The 23,407-nt window shown below is 39.9% G+C and overlaps 2 protein-coding genes across 4 annotated transcripts in view; both read left to right on the plus strand.

Annotated features, from left to right (window-relative positions):
• The window catches only part of AHCYL2 (adenosylhomocysteinase like 2), a 207,666-nt gene that overhangs the window by 142,841 nt on the left and 41,418 nt on the right, over window positions 1-23,407 (plus strand). For 2 of the 3 annotated variants that reach the window (XM_034964969.3, XM_057302685.1), the window contains exon 2: window positions 11,978-12,086. In XM_034964969.3, coding sequence (XP_034820860.1) covers window positions 11,978-12,086 — 109 coding nt within the window. Of the gene's footprint in view, window positions 1-11,974; window positions 12,087-23,407 lie in introns of all 3 variants that reach the window. The other variant, XM_034964968.3, reaches the window with a different exon arrangement.
• On the plus strand, window positions 16,668-23,104 carry LOC103785234 (hyaluronan synthase 2-like). The gene has a single exon (XM_034964970.3). The coding sequence runs from the start codon at window positions 19,507-19,509 to the stop codon at window positions 21,163-21,165; it is 1,659 nt and encodes a 552-aa protein (XP_034820861.2). The 5' UTR covers window positions 16,668-19,506; the 3' UTR covers window positions 21,166-23,104.

A 23,407-nucleotide genomic window follows, 5' to 3' on the forward strand; every position in this document is an offset into this window, starting at 1 on the left:
CTTTGCAATCAGCACCTGTGTGTCTGTAGCTGCGGGCCCTGAGGCCTTCGTGTATGTAGCACACGGAGCCAGCAGAGGGAGCTGTCGTCCCAGAACTTTCTTAGAGTTGCTCAGAAATTCTGATTTTGAAAAAGATCTTCCTAGGCTCCATCCGAACCTCCCATGCAATAAGACTCTAACTTGAGATATGCGAGAGTTTGGTGCCAGACCCCTGGTGTGAGCAGATGGGGAGCTTCTGCATAGCTGTTTAAACTTGAAAGCCCTAGGAGCTCTTGATTTCAAGGAAACGCCTGTTTACTGATCCAAATCAAGCAACTCTTGAGACAAAATGGGAGTGCCTTCCTGACCTCAGTCTTTATTGATCTTGGTATCCGCACCTCCAGTGACGTGTCCTGAAGGGTGGGAGAGAATTCACAAGTGCCTCACACACAGGGAAAGAAGGAAGTCCAACTATTGCTGCAGAAAGTCCCCACTGGGGAGGTGCGGGTAGAGTGTTTGGGTAGCATTAAAACAGTGAGTGCCCTGTGAGAAGCACAGTGCCTGGGTGCAGCACTTTGCATCAGCTCTGATTTTGAAATCAGACACAGAAGGCTTTGAAGCCGGCCAGTAAGGGGTTGTCAGGCAGTTGACTAATGCTCTTGATTTGAATCGGAGGCTGCTGTGAAAAGGGATGCAGCTTCTGCTAGCCACTGTGAACTTCTGAATCTCACTAGGGTTGGGTCTGCTTTGGGGCACTCAGATAACCCCAGTATTTCCAAACCAGCTTTCCCTTTTGCTTCAGGACATATCTTACCCAAGCCTGCACTATGGAGAAGTGGGACGGTAATGAGGGCACCTCAGCTTTTCACATGCCTGAGTGGATGGTGAGTTCACTGGTCGTTTTGTTTCTCCTTCTGTTTCTTGATAATGACAGGCAACCGTTTCTGACGGGTGACAAGGATCATCTCTGAGAAGCTCTTACCAAGATCCGTGGTTGGAAAAACAGTTATTACTCTATGTTCTGATTAGTTCCTAGGTACTAGGTCACCGCTGTTTCTTAATTATCCATGAAGCTGGGAAAGGTGTGAGAGTTGCCTGGCCAGGGCTTGTTGCCTGGTCATCTCTGGTGGGCAGGGGCTTTCCTCCGGCTGCTGGTGTGATGTATGGGTTGTGTTTCCTGTGACTGTTTTGCACTTCTGTTTTCAACCTGATGCTTCATTTGTTTCTCTGGGGGTAAAGAAAAAGAACAATGAGGAGAAAAAACAAAAACAGAACTTACAGAAATGGTGCTCTCTCAAGTCTGCAAAGATTGCAAACATTTCTCCCCTCCCTGCCCGTATTTTTCCCTTCAGTCACAACATTTCCCTATTTCCCCCCCAGCTATCCTTTATATATATATTTCTCTAAGGCAGGAACTGCAGCTCTCTTGGTACAGTTCTTCAGAATACCATGTTTGCCTGATCAGTAGTTTTACTAAAATGATAATAAGGACTTATTTGTTGATAAGAACTAGCATATAAACCTATTATATTGGATCGAATTTCAACTTTTAATTTAAAGACAATAACCATCCTTATGTTTCTAAATAGTTTCTTCTAGATTTAGCCTGATTTCTTACAGCCCACACAGGTTTATGTTTACAGATTTGTGTTTCCCCACTATGGAAAACTAGTTAGACTCTCTAAAACATATTTCAAGTTCTTTTTAGTGTTTATAGAATTATGGATTTGAAGAAATAACTATTGATAATGAGATAGAATATATAGTTGGCCTAACAAAGGCCCCCCTGAGGAACTTACATTTCAACTCATTGTTACAACTATTTTTTATTGTTTTGGGGGAGGTTATTGCTGTTCTTCTTAATGTCGTTTCAGAACATTGTGTTCAGGTTTTTTTTTTTTTTGAAATGGAGTCTGGCTCTGTTGTCCAGGCTGGAGTGCAGTGGCATGATCTCAGCTCACTGCAACCTCCGCTTCCTGGGTTCAAGTGATTCTCCTGTCTCAGCCTCCCGAGTAGCTGGGATTACAGGTGTGCACCACCATACCAGGTAATTTTTGTATTTTTGGTGGAGATGGGGTTTCACCATGTTGGCCAGGCTGGTCTTGAACTCCTGACCGTAGGTGATCCACCCAACTCGGCCTCCCACAGTGCTGGGATTACAGGTGTGAGCCACCACGCCCAGTCTTGTGTTCAATTTTAAAACATTTTGTGGAAAGAAAACCTATCCATCTACAAGCTTATTCCAAGTAACATAGTGTTTTAGAATTAATGGAAGGATTTATGTAATACTTCTGATTGGGTTGAGTTTTTTTGAATTTCTTGCTACTCACTAATAAGAAGAGGGAAAAAGAAATTTGGTTTTCTTAAGGGAAGGGCCACGTTAAGGTATCAAACTTTGGTATTTCTATAAAGGAATATTACAGAAGAATTCTACTGAACATTAGTGTGCCAACTCAGAATCAATCAAAGTTTTATCGTAATTCTTATTTCTGTCATAGTCCTCACCGTCTTACAAGCTTAGCACATCCCCTCAAAGTTCAGTAGTGGCTCCTGCTGAACTTTCACCCATTTACCTTCTTTCTACTTAATGTGAACGGGAAGACTGCCCTAAAGGAGTTGGTGTGACCACTGCATAAGGGATATGATCTAGGGCTTCCCAGCTTTTAGAAAACACTATTTAATAAAACACAGCTCTTTAGTGTTGTGTCTTGGTTGGTAAAAAATAAATAAAAAAATTTGCAGCCGGGTGCGGTGACTCACGCCTGTAATCCCAGCACTTTGGGGGAGGCCAAGGCGGGCAGATCACGAGGTCAGGAGATCAAGATCATCCTGGCTAACACAGTGAAACCCGGTCTCTACTAAAAATACAAAAAATTAGCCGGGCGTGGTGGCGGGCGCCTATAGTCCCAGCTACTCTGGAGGCTGAGGCAGGAGAATAGCATGAACCCGGGAGGCAGAGCTTACAGTGAGCTGAGATCGCGCCACTGCACTCCAGCCTGGGCGACAGGGCGAGACTCCGTCTCAAAACAAACAAACAAAATAATAATTTAGAAAAGCACAGCTCTGCTCTGTTCTGTTTTTAATAAGGTATTACTCTCACTTAGGAATTTCTTGGCCATTCTCTCTTAAATAGCAGGAAAATACCTTTGCTCAGTATTTTGAACAGCAATAAAAAGGAATAGGAAGGAGCTAGTCTTCAATAACACGATTGTCTCATTTGCTAGCTTTTCTTTGCCAAAGACTTTTGAGGCTTTCTTTCAGATACCACGTAAGTCATTGACTCCTGACTTGGTCTGAAAGTACTTCATTAGGTTGCTACTGATAGCCACTTAGCCAAGAAAGCTAACCTCTGAGCACCCTCTAGTGTATTGCCGATGGACTTCCAGACCTTACTTGTAAAATGTTAAAGTGTCTTTTAATCCCCAAGAAAAAAACCATTGCTCCAGCTCCCACGTTGGGCCAAAGTTTCAATTTAAAGTTTTAACGAGTGTCTTACTCATGTTCCCATTTACATATTAGTGTAATGAAATTTCCACTGAAACTATCCCTGCCACCAAAGGAAATATGAGAAGCCTCTCAAATCTTCTTTCAGGAGAAAAATTTAGCAGAGAAGGTATATTACAACATCTCCCTTTTGTTAAAAATCACCAGCAAAAAGGGACTTCATATCCCTCAGAGAATAGGACTCACACCACATATAACAGCTGACAGTACTCACATCTCTGATTCCCAGCAGGGAAGTAAGCCGGGATGAAGCCTGAGAACCCCAATCTCAAGAACTGACGAGGTAGACTTTCAAGGTTACGTTCCATCAATCACTGGAAAACTTCTCCTGGAGCCTCTGCTCCTCAGCTGTTTTCATGTGAAGGATTTTCTTAGCCCTGTTCAGACAGCTTTACTGCTGAAAGGTTGGGGAACACTTCCTTTTAAAGATTGTCTTTATTAATGTGTTTTACTTCCCCTGAGAGATCTTTAGTCCCTTCTGGTAGTAACCTTGACTGACATGCATGGAGATCAGCAATAACTTTTTCTATGTTTCTACATTTTAATCTTTCCTCCTCCTCCCACTCCAGCTCTCTGTACTTTTCCATAGGAAATCTGGTTGATTGACTTTCATGAGTATCCAGCCAGCTTGATGCCCGATATTCTTATGGCAAGAAGTAATCCTTTTCATAGGTAAAGAGTTAGTTCAAGCCGCTCATTTGGCTTGGAAGAGAGAGGTGTTTTGAGGAATATCTGAACCATATCTACTTGGAATTAGAGACAAAAATCTCCAAAGTGTCTGATAAATGGTGGTAGAGGTAGCTTGACTATAACTCTAGGTCAGGATTGGTGCTTAAAACAGAAAGCCATTTGAAAAACTGATGAAAACTATGGGCTCTCTCCCCAGGATATTAAAAACACAAAATTTTGCATACTGTTGTAGGGGGTTCTAGACATCCATGGAATATAGGTTAAGAACACCTAATTTGAAAGAATAGAAATATTAATATTTTAGACTTGTATATCAATATGTAGTTTTCAAAACCCTCTCACATCTTATTATCTCAGCATACATTTTAAATAGGCAAAGTAGATATGATTATCCCTATTTTAGAAATGATGACAGACCTTAGGAAGTAGAGACACAGATACATCCTTTGTAGTATTACTTTATGTACTTGAAAAGGAATTAATTGGTTCCTCTTGGCCTTGATCCTCTTTAGGATAAATAGATCTTCTGTCCTCCCCATGAGTCCTGTTTTTCTTAATATATTACCTGTCTCTTCTTAAGAGCCTTAAGTTACCGAAAGCAGAATTAGACCCAGTTTTCTTTAGACCCTGTTGTGGGTGTAAAGAAAGATCACCTCAGCTGGGCGTGGTGCCTCATGCCTGTAATCCCAGCACTTTGGGAGGCCAAGGTGGACGGATCACCTGAGATCAGGAGTTCGAGACCAGCCTGCCCAACATGGGGAAACCCCATCTCTACTAAAAAGTACAAAAAAAAAATAAGCCAGGCATGGTTGGTGTGCTCCTGTAATCCCAGCTACTCAGGAGGCTGAGGCAAGAGAATCACTTGAAATCCGAGAGGTGGAGGTTGCAGTGAGCCGAGATGGCACCATTGCACCCCAGCCTGGGAGACAAGAGCGAAACACCATCCCCCCAAAAAAAAGAAAGAAAAGAAAGGATCACCTCATTGTATTCTCTGACCTTTCAAATAACCTTTACTTTTCTGCCTGTGAACATGCCTCCATGGTTATAGCCATGATAGGATAGAATGGTTGGTTAAGAAGAGTCAGGAGAATCAGGGCTGCTTTACTCACGCTTGGAGAAAGTGTTAGAGCAGTGGTTTCCAAAGTGTGGTCTTCAGACTGGTAGCATCAACATCTCCCGGGGAGTTACTCAAAACACAAAATCTTCAACCAGAGAATTGGAAGCTGAAAAAAAGTTTTTTTTTTAAATTACAAAATACAAAATCTTGGGCCCTCTCCAGACCTAATAATTCAAAAACTCTGGTGGTTAAGATCCAGCAATGTGCTTTAATAAGCTCTCCAGGTGATTTTGATGCAGCTAAAATTTGAAAGTTACTGTATTCTATAAAAACTTATTGGCTGGGTGCGGCGGCTCACGCCTGTAATCCCAGCACTTTGGGAGGCTGAGGTGGGCGGATCACGAGGTCAGGAGATCGAGACCAGCCTGGCTAACACGAAGTAAGTGATGGAAATTTTTAAGTTTTTTTTTAGTAGAAACCCTGTCTCTACTAAAAACAAACAAACAAACAAACAAAAAGCAAAAAAACTAGCCAGGCGTGGTGGCATGCGCCTGTAGTCCCAGCTACTCGGGAGACTGAGGCAGGAGAATCACTTGAACCCGGGAGGTGGAGGTTGCAGTGAGCCGAGATCGCGCCACTGCACTCCAGCCTGGGTGACAGACCAAGACTCAGTCTCAAAAAAAAAAAAACCAAAACAAACAAACAGACAAAACTTGTTAAGTGGTAAGGCTTTTCCTGTCAGTCTCCTAAAATGTCTTCTGGTTCTATTTGGTATAGATATGCCAGTCCTTCTGGCTCAAGTTATCTGACTTAAGTCATTGGACCAAGGAGCTCCTTTTTACCTGAGTGAGGGAAAGGGGAACCAGCTTAGTACATGCGGACTGGGGTGAACATTCTTGTTAGGAGGAGCAAAAGTTTAGAGATTCATCAAGCAAGCAAATGATCTGTCTCACTTTGTGAAATTATGAGTAAGAGATCAGAATTGCTGTGGGTGATGGTGAACATTCATATTTGAGTTCAATTAATTTCTGTTTCCATTTCTGGTAGTGACATTGGGCAAAGTTGCCTTAAAGAGCTGTTAGAGTTCTAATTCTTATATAATTAGGTGTTTTAGAATTGTGACTTGATCAGGGCCCCAAGATTATCCGGGATGATGTCATTTCTAAAATGTAATCTGATATGAAAATGAATTTAAAGAGTAATTTTAAATTAAATAAATTTAAAGATAAAAGGAATGATTTGAGGCTAGTACACCTAGGACTAGGATCTTTGGTCTTCTGATTAATATTATGAGGCATGGTATAGTAGATGGAGCTTTGGCTCTAGCATAAACACAGGCTCAAATTCCAGTCCCATCACTTACTTGCTGTGAGACCTTGGACAAATCATTTGTTCTCTTAGAGTTAAACTTTCCTGCTTTGTCAAGTGAGAATAATACTGCCTAATTCTTAAGATTCTTGTACAAATTAATAGAAGTAACATATACACAGAACTGTGAAAATAGGCACTTACCAAACTTTTCTCTTCCAGAGATGTCAATAAGCAGTATGCAATGTGACCTTCTCTCTCTAAATAAAGATTATCCTTAAAAAAAAAAAATCTGCCGGCTGGGTACGGTGGCTCACGCCTGTAATCCCAGCACTTTGGGAGGCCGAGGCAGGTGGATCACTTGAGGTCTGGAGTTCAAGACCAGCTGACCAAAATGGTGAAACCCCATGTCTACTAAAAATACAAAAAATTAGCCGGCGTGGTGGCACATGCCTGTAATCCCAGCTACTTGGGAGTCTGAGGTAGGACAATCACTTGAACCCGGAGGGTGGAGGTTGCAGTGAGCCAAGATCGCATCATTGCACTCCAGCCTGGGCAAAAAGAGCAAAACTCCATCTCAAAAAAAAAAAAAAAGAAAGAAAATCTGCCATTTTATGTCCTTTCTTGTGCTCAACAAGCAGTCTTTTTTTTTTTTTTTAATTAAGGAAGAATTGACATCACTTTCCCCCCAATCTCTGTAGCAGACAGTTGAGTGTAGCTTTCTTCTTCACTATGTCTCTTTCAGAAATCAGCAAATAAATAATGTGATTCTTTGCCCTTTTGCTTGAATATTTGGCACGTAATAAGATTGTTGTGATTCTGGGGACTCTGAGGAGATAAGAAACTTCCCTTTGTAGTCGTACCTTCACACATTTTCTGAAAACACACATTTTCTGAAAAAAGCAAACTGGGTCACCCTGTGCCAAATCAGCAACAATCTTGAGCTGGGACTAGAAACCAAATATCAAAACCTGTATAAAAGATGCACAATTCAGAGGAAAGCAGTGAACCGAGAAAATTGATTTCCTTGGTGACAGAGCTGAAATCAGTGTCCCCAGTCTGGCTAATCCAAGGACACAGAGTGTAGGGTAGGGCCTGCCTGAGTACTTGGCACCATTAATTTTTTTTTTTTTTACTCCTTTAAAGTGGCTCTGTGGTTAATTTTTTTCTAATGAGACTAGGTTAACTAAAATCATCTGACATGGAAAAGGAGGAGGTAAGGTTGAAAAGGAACCTAATTAGCAAGTTAATTATAGCGAGCAAAAAAGTGCAGTGGTTATATAAATAAGCTATTGTTATGCGCATGCAAGTTGGGCCTTGTCAAGGGACTTGCAAGGTTTAGAGGTCAGAGGATCCATGTAATTAGGTGTTTAGGAAAAAAATAAGTAAAAGCAAAACAGCCACTAGAATTAGGAATGGCTGTTGAGCCACTAACAGAAATGCCTTATTAAATTGGGGCCGTACTGCTGAAGGTACTGTTGGAGCTGCTTCAGGGATTCCAAGGAAGAGTAGTCCCCCACTCCCCAGCCCAAAAAGCTGGCTGGAACCAGAGCCAACAGAATTGCTGATGAGGAAAGTTTAAAGGCCTGATCACAAGGGTCCCTGGACCACAGAGGTGGCAGTGGGGCTGGTAATGTCACTATGCTGGGCAGCAAGAAGAAATACATTGTTAATGGCAACTCTGGGATTAAGGCCCAGGTGAGGCTAAGCTCTTATATACCAGTCTTGCCGCTGCTATAGCCATTATTGTAAAAGGCCAGCTGCTTATACTCTTTTTCCCCTCCTTTCCTGCTTTCATCCCTCCCTCTGGCATAAGGTGAGCTACCCCTCTTTTAACAGTCTCTTTCCCTCCCTTGCCTTAATGCCTGTTGGAATTAGGCAGTTCTCTCTCAAATGGAAAAGGAGGATTACCTTAAAAGACCCTGGTTCCAGACAAGGTAGGAAAGTTAGGGGTAGAATCTACTAAGGTACCACAATTGGGGTGGGCAGATTACAAAACCAATCCATTACAAAATGGACTGTATATTGGTGTTTAATTATTAAGAGGAGGTAAACACCAGGGAGCCACTTAACTCATGTTCTGGTTGTCAGAGAAAGATACTCATTTCTTGGGGAAAATTGCATAACTTATATTTAAGTGGTTAATCTTGCTCTAATATTTTTCTGTCTTAAAGAAACTTGAATTCGGTGTCTAACCAGTAAGCAAGGTTTTAGAATGCTATGTTCTAAGTGGAGAAAGCCTTGTACAACCTAGTCTTCTTTAGTATTAAAAGATAGCATGAACTTGTCCCAGGAAGGAGGGATTACTGTAAATAGAAAACACTATAGAGAAGACAGCTCAGCTCAGATAAACTGGTTTGAGATGATAATGCAGCTAGATAGCTATATGGTTTATTCACCTTGATCCTACAATCTAGAGTATAAGAGTGACTGGCCCCCTCTAGTGGTGTGTGTACATGGTGTGTGTGCATATGCACCCACATGTGCATGTACGCAGGTGTGTGGTTGTGTTGGGGTTGTGTTGAGCATCTGAAACACGGTTTATCTATTCTTCTTTAAAGGGGACACTGGAAAAGTTAGCGACTCAGGGTGACCTTTGAAAAGTTCCATTATTATTCCTTTTCCTGGATGGGCTTCTAAAAAAGAATAAAAACATGTGACTGTTTTGAACAAGGTTGGTGAAACGGAAGCCAGAGTTTGCAGCCTGACTGCTGTCCAGCTCCCCAGCTTTCCACCTTCCCTCTTCTTCCCAGCTCTTTTTGCCCTTAAAAATCATTTTAACTTTAGTCTTGGTTTATCTTTACCATATTTAGTGAGTATTCAAACAAGTATAGACAGTGAAGATAGAATAGGCTACTTCAGATATATTGATTCAGCACTTGATTGAGTGCCTAGGATTTGTGCCTGCAGATATAAGGGTGAATAAGAATCACAGCTTCTCCCTTTATGAGCCTATAGTTTATAGAGAATACCGGTAAGTAGACAGATAGTTACATTCATTGTGGTAAGTGCTGTGCTAGGAGAAATGCAATACATGAAAGTTCATGTACGTCCTATGGGAGTACATAGGGCAGTTTATCTTTTTGGAATAAATTGCTAGTTGAGCAAAATAATCATCTTTGTCATTTTTTTTAGTTCATGAAGAACTTCTTATCCAATGAGTTTTCCTATTGCTGAAAACAATTTGCAAGCCCTAAAGCACTCTGTAGGCTTTATTTGTTGTTACAGCTATGAAAATGCTATGAATCCCCCTAAAAGGCAATGTGAAGCTATTTCAATTTGGCATTGGTCCCTTGTCGCAATACTCAAGTGACTCATTAGTTACCTCTAACTGCAGGAAGTGGAGCCGTCAGTTCCTGCTTTCATTCTGGTGTACTGTATGTTCTGCCCATCAAGGAACCATCTTTTTATCATTAAAGGTAGAGTCACTTGTCAGACCTTTGATCATTTTCATTAGACCTTCCTCTATGCCACCTTGGATCCAGAATAGGCAATTATACAAACAGAGAAAACAAAAAAGTTATTAGTTCAATAAATTGTATGAGCTTTTTTTCCCCAAACAAGTATAGCTTACAAGTGACCTTTGATTTGTAGAGTATTATAAAGTATCAGCTGGAACCTCCAACAATAGGAGAAAGATAAAATTGTAAGAAAATCATTATCAAATAATCATCCAAAATGCAATGTCCAGAGTATGATATGAGGCTTATACATATTCATTCAATTAATCTGCTCCTTCTACATCTATCATAGTTAATGATCAATCTTACTGCTTTTAGGTATTTTATAATATCAAATATTTAAAAATAAATTAATATTTACTTACTAGCCAGGCGCGGTGGCTCACGCCTGTAATCCCAGCACTCTGGGAGGCCAAGGCAGGTGGATCACGAGGTCAAGAGATTGAGACCATCCTGGCCAACATGGTGAAACCCCGTCTCTACTAAAAATACAAAAATTAGCTGGGCATGGTGGCACACACCTGTACTCCCAGCTACTTGGGAGGCTGAGGCAGGAGAATTGCTTGAACCCAGGAGGTGGAGGTTGCAGTGAGCCGAGATCAAGCCACTGCACTCCAGCCTGGCTACAGAGTGAGACTCCATCTAAAAAAAAAAAAAAATTTACTTACTAGTACTGGAAAGCTAACTAATATATTTTAAAAAGCTTTAACAAATTAGAGTGGCTACCTGCAAGAGTTACGAGAGCATTGAACCGTAGGGGTTGGGTAGGGAGTAGATTTATTGAATTTCCTGCTATGTTTCAATTTACACACATTGTCTCATTGAACCCTCTCTAAAACCTGTGAGGTAAGTACTTTTATCTCTGTTGTATTTATGGAAAAATGAGACTCACTAAAGCATCTTGAGCAACATTACACAGCTAATGAGTGGCATAGCCAGAATTTAAATGCAATTTCAGAATGTTCATTCTTAATGAAAAGCCTTTTTAAAAATTATTAAATCATACCATTTCCTGAGATTCTTGAAACCTGAATGCAAGTCATTTTGCCTTCCTGTACCTTGCAATTTTCTCATCTAGATATATGGAGCTTACAAATATGATAATCTCAAATATTCTTTCCTGTACCTTGCAATTTTCTCATCTAGATATATGGAGCTTACAAATATGATAATCTCAAATATTCTTTCCAGTTTTACTTTTCAGTGAAACTGTATAAAATATTTCTGAATATGACTCAATTTTCTAAAAATTTAACCAGAATATCCCATTCTCTATTTGTGGGGAGTGGGGTGTCGCAATTTTATTGTAAAAAGCATATAGTCAAAGAGTAGCCAGGCACACTGGCTCATGCCTATAATCCCAGAACTTTGGGAGGCCAAGGTGGGTGAATCACTTGAGGTCAGGAGTTCGAGACCAGCCTGGCCAACATGGTGAAACGCTGTCTCTACTAAAAATATAAAAATTAGCAGGTCATTGTGGTGTGTGCCTGTAATCCCAGCTACCAGGAGGCTGAGGCATGAGAATCACTTGAACCCAGGAGGTGGAGGTTGCAGTGAGCCGAGATCGTGCCACTGCACTGCAGCCTGGGTGACAGAGTAAAAGTCCATCTCAAAAAAAAAAAAAAAAAAAAGTGTATCAAAGATTTAAATTTGATTAGAAACATAGTAGGTAAAGAATGAGACATTGCCAGACACAGTGACACATGCTTGTAGTCCCAGCTGTGTGAGAGGATTGCTTGAACCCAGGAGTTCAAGGCCAGCCTGGGCAATATGGAAAGACCCCATCTCTATTTAAAAAAAAAAAAAAGAAGAATGAAAAAGTATTCTTCTCTTCAAAGGGTCTTAATATTCCAAACATAGGTTGATACAATCAGATCAACTGTTAGGGAAGGTGAAAGCCTGTAATATAAGCCTTGAATTGCTGTCTCAAAATGGAGGTTCTTTTTCTTTATATAACTAGGTTTCTTTTTCTTAGCAGATCCAGTTTGCTGACCAGAAGCAAGAATTCAACAAACGTCCCACCAAAATTGGACGTCGCTCTTTGTCTCGTTCCATTTCTCAGTCATCTACTGACAGCTACAGCTCAGGTGAGTACTGAACTGCTGTGGACCCAGCTGTTGAGGCTAATAAGTACGATCTCAACAGGCCCTCCTGTCTATCCAAGGCTAATTAAGCATGACCAAGACTGTGCTTTGAATAAATACTTCGAGTCAAAATTTAGACTAAAATTCTGGGTGGAATATTTGGATTTCTCTTGGCAATTCAGAGTGGAGCTTAATAGAGGCCTCCTCTTCCAATAGAGGCAGAAGAGGGTGATTAAGGAAATTGAATTCTTTAATCTACTCAGAAGGGTGGGAATATGTCATTGATGATCTTTCCGGAACAGTATGTGTATATACTTGTGGTTTTTTTTTTTTATCCTTTGAAAATAAAAAAGAAATTCTTCATCCCTCCATCTGGTACTTGCAAATTAACAGGGAAACCTCAATTGCCCCAAGAAGTAATGACACACTGTAGCTAGTTCAAGCAAGTGAGCCCTTTGCCTTCTCTCCTAAGCTGTGACATTGGACTTCTTGTTATTCCTCCCATCCTTTGCACTGGCATTAACTCAGATACATGTGCCCTGGGACTGAGTTATCATTTAATGCCAGGTGAGCTGTTACTGTGTAGGACCCCTTGAAGGCATCGGCTAGTATGCTAAACGCTGCCTAGTATGAGTCGGATTTAATATGGAGTTAGTTTATTTTGCTCTTGTGTTGGGATGTGATAGGGAGCTGAGTGCTTGCCCTAGTTACCTCTTCACATTATAAATAGTAATACTCATTAGAAAATGTTTATTATGACCTGAAATTTTATTTGTTCTTCGTACAAATAGGAAAGTAATATTTGTTATATAAAGTTGAAAAACAGTTGTTTGGGAAGCTGTAGCTTTTAGGCTGGGTAGATTATTTATATACTTTTTACATTTGTCTTTTTACTTTCCCCCCACAGTAACAGTGAATGATGTAAAGCATATGATATCACTTCCTATGGATTTTTATCTAAAGATACAGAATCTTGTACTACCTTTTTTGTGGGGTAGCACAAGATTTGAGACAGGGTCTCACTCTGTCACCCAGGCAGGAGTGCAAGTGGCATGGTCATAGCTCACTGCAGCCTTGACCTCACGGACTCAAGTGATCTTCCCACCTCAGTCTCCTGAGTAGCTGAGACCACAGGCACCCACCACCACGCCTGCCTAAATTTAAAATTATTTGTAGAGACGGAATCTCACCATGTTGCCCAGGCTGATCTTGAACTTCTGAGCTCAAATGATTCTCCTCAGCCTCCCAAAGTTCTGGGATTACAGGCGTGAGCCACTGCGCCTGGCCAGGAAACCTATCTTATTCTGCTGAAATAAGCAGTGTTGAAAATTCACAAACTGGTTAATGTAACTCTGGAAACCACAATAATTGTGAAAAATGTGAATTGTAAAATAGTTTGTAACATTTCAAGCTGTGGGTTTGTGCATGTTATCTAAAGATTGATACTAAATAATAATAATATCAAATTTTAACTCCAGCTCAGTCTCTCCCCTACACACTAGATATACATATCCAACTATATTCCTGCAGAGGAAACCAATACCTGCCTTCCCACCCAGTCCCCATAGGCAGGGAGGGTACTTTAAAAAATATCTATTTACCTGGAAGAGAGTAATTGATGCTCTTAGTTTCTAAGTGAGCACATAGTGGCTTGGCATAGCTCGTTGGTGAATGATATAGACTGGTATCATCCTGGTAAACTTGGACCTTTTAGATTAAACTATATGAAATTATCGTTTTTATAAGTCAAAAATTGTCTACCTAATGTATCTGTTTAATGATACTAAGTTCAGGCACAGGAAGTCAAAACATCCTGGAGATAAAAAAGAACTTAAAGATCTCATTCTGCTTCCCTCTAATTGCTGACCTCTTTGGAACATAGGGTGCTACTTACTATACATAGTTATTTATCTCCTGATAAGTTCTTATATAATCCCTGGAATTTAAAGATTTTATTTAAAATTTGCTGGCTTTGGTTGCCTGATTTAGGGGTATCCGACTGTCCTGGTTACCCTCATCTGGATCTATTTCAGATTAGGTATCATTTTAAAAACATTATGCCTATCAACATAATATTCTCAGTGGTCTGAACTAATCTACAGGAAGTGTTAGTTCTGTAAACTCAGTGCTTTTAAAATGAAACCCAAAATGTTTGCTTCTTTAGCAGCTGCATCACATGCACTGTTGCCTTGTTTTGTTTTTTGTTTCTTTCTTTTTCTTTTCCCCTTTGAGTGAATGGTTGTCAAGCCCTTTTAAACAGACTCTGACTAGAAATGCCTACTATCCTGATTATTGGACTAGGAGTTAGGAGAGACCTAGTTTCTAGTCTTTGATCCATGTTTGATTTGTTGTGTGATGCTGGAAAACTCTTGCACCTGGCATCTTCGTAACACAGACAATGGAAAGTTACATACAATGATAGAAAAAGAGTTTCATGTGCATCGAATGAAAAGCCAAAAGTAATGGAACTGACTCACAACTCTCTAAATATGACAAGACATATATGCAAATGTGTGTCAATAAAAACTTGGGGCCCATTTTCAGCATACATTATAATTTAAATGACTAGGCTGGGCACAGTGGCTCATGCCTGTAATTCCAGCAATTTGGGAGGCAGAGACAGGCAGATCACCTGAGGTCAGGCATTCAAGACCAGCCTTGCTAACACGGTGAAACCCCGTCTCCACGAAAAATTTAAAAATTAGCCAGGCGTGGTGGCGCACGCCTGTAATCCCAGCTACTCTGGAGTCTGAGGCATGAGAATCGCTTGAACCCAGGAGACAGAGGTTGCAGTGGGCCAAGATTGTGCCACTGCACTTCAGCCTGGGCAATAGAGCGAGACTTTTTTTTTATTTAATAAAAAAAAATAATTTTAGGCAGGGCGCATTGGCTCACGCCTATAATCCCAGCACTTTGGGAGGCTGAGGCGGGCAAATCACCTGAAGCCGGGTGTTCAAGACCAGCCTGACCAACATGGAGAAACCCCATTTCTACTAAACATACAAAAATTAGCCAGGTGTGGTGGCACATGCCTGTAATCCCAGCTACTCGGGAGGCTGAGGCAGGAGAATTGCTTGAACCCAGGAGGCAGAGGTTGCGGTGAGCCAAGATTGTGCCATTGCACTCCAGCCTGGGCAACAAGAGTGAAACTATGTCTCAAAAAAAATTAATAATTTAAATGACTATAGAAATTAACACTGGAAAGCCCCAAAGACTCATCCTTGGACCTCTTCCCTTCTCAGTTTATACTTTCTCCCTAGATGAACTCATTTATCTCATAGGTTTAAATATCATGTATTGGTGTTTGATTCTCATATTTTATCCCAGCTCAAATCTGTCTCCTATATACTAGATTCATATATACAACTGCCTGCTGAGTCCTTTCACTTGAATGTTTTATAGATATCTCTTTTTATTTTATTCTTTTTTTTTTTTAAGAGACAGGGTCTTGCTTTGTTGTCCAGGCTGGAGTGTAGTGGCACAATCATGGCTTACTGTAGCCTCGAACTCTTGGGCTCAGGCAATCTTCCCACCTCAACATCCCCAGTAACTAGGACTACAGATGTGTACCATCACATCTGGCTAATTTTTTAAAATTTTTTTGTAGAGATAGGGGTCTCACTTTGTTGCCTAGGCTGGTCTCAAACTCCTGGCCTCAAGCAATCCTCCTCCCAAAGTGCTGGGATTACAAACATGAGCCATGGCACCCAGCTCATAGACATCTCAAACCTCCCATGTATTAAAAACTGAACTCCTCAGTTCCAACCTTACCCATCTTCAGTCTATTCTCAACACTACAGCCAAATGTATTCTTTTAAAATAAGTCATGTCATATCATTTCACTGCCTAAAACCTTCCAGTGGCTTCCCAATCTCACTCTTAGGTAAAGCCTAAAGTTCTTACAATGGCCTACATTTCTGTTCACCTCTCTACTTCCCCAAACCTCCTCCCTCCCCGAGATGTTCATTTCACTCTGGCCTTACTAGCCTCCTACTGTTATTTTGAAACATGCCATGCACTCTCCTGCCTTGAGACCTTTGTACCTGTTCCCTCTACTTGGAATGCTCTTTTTCCAGATACATGCATGGCTGGCTACTTTACCTCCTTCAGTTCTTCACCAAAAATTATCAACTTCTCACTGAATCCTATCCTGGCTACTCTTTTAAATCATACCCAGCATGGTGACTATAGTTATAACAATGTGTTGTATTCTAGAAAATTGCTAAGACAACAGATTTTAAGTGTTCTCACCACAAAGAAATGATAGGGATATGAGATAATGCATATGTTAATTATCTCTGTTGAGCCATTCCACAATGTGTACATATCTCAAAACATCATGTTATACACATAAATATATACAATTTTTGTCAATTAAAAATTAATTCATTAAAAGTAAATACGATACAGAACTCCACCCAACATTCTCTGTCAGATTTTCCTCCTTTATTTTTCTTCATAGCACTTATCATATAACATATATATGATAATATATATCATATATATTATGTTGCTAATATGTTTTGCTAATATATCATATATATGATAATATATATCATATATATTATGTTGCTAATATGTTGCTAATATGTTTTGGTCTTTTCCTTTCTATTTAAATGCAGGCTCCATGAGAACAGAGATTTTTTTTTTTTCTGTTTTACATTGCTCTATTCCCAGCACTTAGAACTGTGTTTGACACAGAAGAGGTACTCAATAAATAAATATTGGTGAAAGGTGTTCAGAGACGTTATACTTTTATACCCTTGTTGAGGTCTCTAATATACTCAGTGTGTATGAACAACAAAAGCAGGTTTATGAGATTTCAAAAAAAGATACTTTCCTGTCCAAAGTGCTTGTTTTGCTGAAGATACTCAGAGGCTTACATAGGCTCTAGCTTCGTCTCCCTTCCTAAGGCTCCTAGTACTAAGTTTTGCCATGCTTTCATTTAGGAACCTCTGCCAGCTTTTCTCAACCAGGGATCCTCATCTGAATCACAGAACACAGAAAATGATTTTATAGACTTTTCTTAATTTTCCAAAAGATGATACATAACTAGTACTTTCTAGATGCGTAGGAGAGAAGTTAATTCATTATGTACAATGGATGCTTCAAGACATTAGGACTTAATTTCTAGCAGAACCCAGGTTGAAAAACGCTGCATTAATCCACGAAACTATTTTATAAGAAGCAAACTTCTAAAAAACTCTTCCCCTAAGGAAAAAAACCTCATAAAAACAAATGAACAGAAGAGACTTTTTTTTTTAATCAGACCGTTCTCAGTGATATATTTCTGAATAAGCTGTCTTTGCAATGAGTTACTTGGTTAAGGATGAGGAAAGAAGACAGAAGTCCCTTCTTCACGATTGGTTCTTTTTTTTCCCAAACTCTACAATTTTTATAAAGTTTGAGATATTTTCAGATTTTTCCAAACAACAAAGTTTTGTTTGTTTGTATTTGGGATGCTAGCATAGCTTTTTACACATTTCCAGAGTGTTACTCATCAGTGAAGTCTGCTATAACCAGACACACAGGTCCCTACTGTTATTTCCATTACCAAATGAATAGGTTAGGCCCAAGAGGAATTGCCTGACATAAAATAGTCTAATAGGACTAATTCAGTCAGGGTTCTGACTGCTGCTTCTCCTAGCAGTAACTCACAGTATCACAGCTGCTGAGAGGTAAAGCTTAATCAGGCTTGAATCATAAAATGTGTATACATGTTCTGTGAGATAGATTGTGGATTCTTGATTCATCATGCTGTATTTTGATTTTGGAAAATAATGAAACAAGATAACATCCCATAGTAAAGTTATATTGTACTTCATACTACTTTTCTACGTAGAAACTGAACCCTTTTGGTTATCATCTCATTTATTCGTAAGATTTTTCCGGTGGTAGTTGGGGGAAAGAGAGAGCATGAGGAAAGAGGGAATCTGTTACAGTTTACAGTTGGATAAATTGAAAATTGGTCACTTAACCACTTAGGGTTGAAGCTAGATCTAGGATCTCAGGACTACTTTAGTAGGTTATTGGTTGTTCTTGTTTATTTAAATTATGACTCTGGGCTTTAGAGTATGCTGACAATTACAAATATTTTAGAAACTCTGTTCAAGTGTGTTTGTACATACGTGTTGGGTTTCGCTAAATTTTCCTAGGAACAGTCCTTAATACTATCTCAACTGTCATCATGAGTTTGTTACTCTGTGGCAGAAATGAGTACGGATTCAAAGAATAAATGAGTAAATTTGTTTATTCATTTATTTATAATTCATTCATTTATAATTCAGCAATAACCTTTCCACTGTGTTTGCAGAACTAATAATATATTCTCTTGGTCTGGATCTGTCAGCCATGTTGTATCCACATAGTAGTACAATCTAGACAACTGATATTTTTGGTTCTTACCTGATAGCAGGTCCGTATAAAGGGCTCTTTGAGGCCGGGCATGGTGGCTCAAGCCTGTAATCCCAGCACTTTGGGAGGTCAAGGTGGGCGGATCACCTGAGGTCAGGAGTTCAAGACCAGCCTGCCCAGCATGGCGAAACCCCGTCTCTACTAAAAAGGCAAAAATTAGCCAGGCACCGTGGTGGGTGCCTGTAATCCCAGCTACTAAGGAGGCTGAGGCAGGATAATTGCTTGAACCCAGGAGGCGGAGGTTGCAGTGAGCTGAGATCGTGCTACTGTGCTCTAGCCTAGGTGACAGAGTAAGACCCTGTCTCAAAAAAAAAAAAAAGGGGGAGTTCCCTCCCCTCAGGGTTCCCCAGTCCACACCTCCCTCTCCACTTCCCTCACCCCCCCACTCCCTCCGCCGCCCTATTAAAACACCCACCAGCTCACTTGTTAAGACCCCCTTAAGTTGGAGGAGGCAGAAAGGCAACAACGGCGAGGAAGGAGAAGTCAAGACGTCTGGAAAGAATTACCCAATCCTGGCTTCGAGCAGCCCATTGAACCAGAGACTTGAAACAGCCCCAGCCAAAGACTTTTCTCCCAATTCTGCGCTTCCTGGGTTCTGCTGAGTCTTCCACAGGCTTTTTTTTTTTTTTAAGACGAAAAAGAGATTTTCTGTTATCGGGGGCAGAAAGACTGAAGCACAAAAAAAAAAAAAAAAAAAAAAAAAGAAAAGAAAAGAAAAAAGAAAAGTTAATTTATTTTTAAAGCATAATTTTTTTAAGAATTAGACTGAAGTGCAACGGAAACATAAAGAGAATATTAGTGAAATTATTTTTTAAAGTGGGGAAGAATCAAACATTTAAGACTCCCCTATCCTTTTTAAATGTTGTTTTTAAATTTCTTATTTTTTTTGGCCGGTCGTCTCAAATTCATCTGATCTCTTATTACCTCAATTTTGGAAACTGCCCGCCATCGACCCTCCGGGACCACACAGACAGGCTGAGGACGACTTTATGACCAAGAGCTGAACAAGATGCATTGTGAGAGGTTTCTATGTATCCTGAGAATAATTGGAACCACACTCTTTGGAGTCTCTCTCCTCCTTGGAATCACAGCTGCTTATATTGTTGGCTACCAGTTTATCCAAATGGATAATTACTATTTCTCTTTTGGACTGTATGGTGCCTTTTTGGCATCACACCTCATCATCCAAAGCCTGTTTGCCTTTTTGGAGCACCAAAAAATGAAAAAATCCCTAGAAACCCCCATAAAGTTGAACAAAACAGTTGCCCTTTGCATCGCTGCCTATCAAGAAGATCCAGACTACTTAAGGAAATGTTTGCAATCTGTGAAAAGGCTAACCTACCCTGGGATTAAAGTTGTCATGGTCATAGATGGGAACTCAGAAGATGACCTTTACATGATGGACATCTTCAGTGAAGTCATGGGCAGAGACAAATCAGCCACTTATATCTGGAAGAACAACTTCCACGAAAAGGGTCCCGGTGAGACAGATGAGTCACATAAAGAAAGCTCGCAACACGTAACGCAATTGGTCTTGTCCAACAAAAGTATCTGCATCATGCAAAAATGGGGTGGAAAAAGAGAAGTCATGTACACAGCCTTCAGAGCACTGGGACGAAGTGTGGATTATGTACAGGTTTGTGACTCAGACACTATGCTTGACCCAGCCTCATCTGTGGAGATGGTAAAAGTTTTAGAAGAAGATCCCATGGTTGGAGGTGTTGGGGGAGATGTCCAGATTTTAAACAAGTACGATTCCTGGATCTCATTCCTCAGCAGTGTAAGATATTGGATGGCTTTTAATATAGAAAGGGCCTGTCAGTCTTATTTTGGGTGTGTTCAGTGCATTAGTGGACCTCTGGGAATGTACAGAAACTCCTTGTTGCATGAGTTTGTGGAAGATTGGTACAATCAAGAATTTATGGGCAACCAATGTAGCTTTGGTGATGACAGGCATCTCACGAACCGGGTGCTGAGTCTGGGCTATGCAACAAAATACACAGCTCGATCTAAGTGCCTTACTGAAACACCTATAGAATATCTCAGATGGCTAAACCAGCAGACCCGTTGGAGCAAGTCCTACTTCCGAGAATGGCTGTACAATGCAATGTGGTTTCACAAACATCACTTGTGGATGACCTACGAAGCGATTATCACTGGATTCTTTCCTTTCTTTCTCATTGCCACAGTAATCCAGCTCCTCTACCGGGGTAAAATTTGGAACATTCTCCTCTTCTTGTTAACTGTCCAGCTAGTAGGTCTCATAAAATCATCTTTTGCCAGCTGCCTTAGAGGAAATATCGTCATGGTCTTCATGTCTCTCTACTCAGTGTTATACATGTCAAGTTTACTTCCCGCCAAGATGTTTGCAATTGCAACAATAAACAAAGCTGGGTGGGGCACATCAGGAAGGAAAACCATTGTTGTTAATTTCATAGGACTCATTCCAGTATCAGTTTGGTTTACAATTCTCCTGGGTGGTGTGATTTTCACCATTTATAAGGAGTCTAAAAGGCCATTTTCAGAATCCAAACAGACAGTTCTAATTGTTGGAACGTTGCTCTATGCATGCTATTGGGTCATGCTTTTGACGCTGTATGTAGTTCTCATCAATAAGTGTGGCAGGCGGAAGAAGGGACAACAATATGACATGGTGCTTGATGTATGATCTTCCATGTTTTGACGTTTGCAGTCACACACAACACCTTAGTTCCTCTAGGGGCTGTACAGTATTATGGCATCAGATAATGCCACCAAAGGAGACATATCACTGCTGCTGGGACTTGAACAAAGACATTTATATGGGTTTATTTTCATTCTGCCAAAGTAAAACAATACATCAACAGGAAGAAACTCAGATTTAACCTGTTATTTCTATGAAAATGGGATGAATTCTTTGTTTATGCACTTTTTCCTTACTGTGCATCCGCCTGAAAGTGTTTTGCCCTATATACCTCACTAGCCATGCTTTATGTGGGTTATCATGGAAGAAAAGGATTTTGGAAACTCAAGGAAAAGTTCTTTCAACCTATACAACCTAACTTATGGACTGTTTTGATAGATGATAATTTTTTTTTTTTAGGAAGGATTTTCTTTTTAACTTTACCAAATGAAATGCCAAAGGAAGTTTTAAAGGCCGTTGGCTGTGCTGTATTTTGATATAATTGTACTATGTTTTTAAATTTTGTATGCCAATCTTAAAGACAAATGTTGCATATTCTCTATTTTACTTTTCTGCCAAAATAAACCTGTTCTTCCTTTTTTAAAATAAAATAAGTTCTTAAAAAATTTATACTTAAAAAATCCTGCCCAAAATGTGAAGCTTGGTTGACTGATGTTCATGATAGAAAGAATAAAATGTTTCTCTTTCTACCTTAAAAAAAAAAAAAAAAAAAAGGGATCTTTGAAAACAAATACATTTTGGCTCAAAGAAAAACATTGGTTGAATTAACTGTAACTACTTGACTCCTGTTAAGAAAGTAAAACACTGTTTTTTCCAGGTTTTAGAATAGAGAAGTGGTGTAAAGATTTTTTTTCTTTGAGTTGGTGTGGGGAAATGGTAAAGCCAGAAATTGGAATGCTTCTCTTAAGGGGAAATTTTCAAATTTTGTTTTGCTTTTTGGTTTTCTTCTGACTCATTCTTAGAAACTAAAGAGGCATAGGAAGGGCAATCTCTTCTGGGTAGAGTCAGGACTCCAGTCTCAACCTCTCAAATCACTGCCAGCCAACCACCTGCTGTTTGGGTAGATTAGTAGGAGATGATGGAGGTATAAAAAAAGATAAACTGCTAAATGATTATGTATGTATATCATTCTTTTCCCATTCAAAATCTTAAAGCTGAGTAAGAACCCTTAAAGATGTTATATCTGGAACTGAATTTAAAATATGTGCTAAAGTGGGTAATATCAGGTATCATTTATTGAGTGCTTAATTACTGTATGCCAAGCATTGCAGTAAGCACTTTACATACATTATCTTACTTAATCTGCTTAACAACTTGACTCTGACAAGTCATGTTCTCCTATTATATAGTCTTATGACATCCTGATTTCTGCTTTATAGCACACATTACAAATGTATTTTTTTAAAGCTCTAAATAATTAATTTTGTAACTAGTTATTTCTTTTTTGACTCACTGACTAGACTGAAAACTCCATGAAGATAAGGACCATCTATATCTGTCCTGTATTTCCAGCACCTAGGCTATGCCTAGTACATAATAGATGCATAACTAAAATTTGAATAAACACCTGAGTGTGTGAATGACTGAATACGTGAATAAATTAACAACTCTTTCAAACGGATCAGCTCCACTTTATACACCCAAAAACAGAGACTGAGACTTAAACAAAGACTGACTCCAGAACACATGACCACTATATTTAAATGGCCATTGGGAAGCATAAAAATCATCATGACTCTGAAAAAGAATTTGAGATTTCAGGATATTCTGAATATGAACACTTTCTTCAAAAGTAATTTTCCATAAATCTGGATCGGGATTAGAGATGGCTGTTATCTTTTTATCTCTCAGGTGGTAGAAGCATGGTTCCCCTAAGCCTCTGATTTATTAGGTATTTCTGAATATTGATTAGTAAAACAGATGACTCCCCAGAAAGCTGTGTCTGGGTTCTGTTGCCAAAAGTACTTTGAGCTTTCACTCACCCTAGGAGAGGGAACCACAAACTTTTTGTACAGATTAGCTCCTTTCAAGAACAAAAGTCTCTTTGGGGATTTACTAATTCCCTCACCTCCCCTGGTGCCCATGTTCATTCCTGTTGCCTCGTGTTAGGACTTTGCTCCAGCTCCAAAAGAGATTCTGAAGCCCCTGCTGCCCAAATGGTTTGTAGTGCCATGCCTGATTAACTGGGCAAGGTCAGACTTGCCTTTTACAGCCCTCGCAGAGGTAG

Source organism: Pan paniscus, chromosome 6 (genome assembly GCF_029289425.2).
Source record: "Pan paniscus chromosome 6, NHGRI_mPanPan1-v2.0_pri, whole genome shotgun sequence".
NCBI classification, from domain to species: Eukaryota; Metazoa; Chordata; class Mammalia; order Primates; family Hominidae; genus Pan; species Pan paniscus.

Excerpts from the sequence above, each read along its gene's own strand:
- LOC103785234 (XM_034964970.3), top strand. The coding sequence starts at position 19,507 with ATGCATTGTGAGAGGTTTCTATGTATCCTGAGAATAATTGGAACCACA.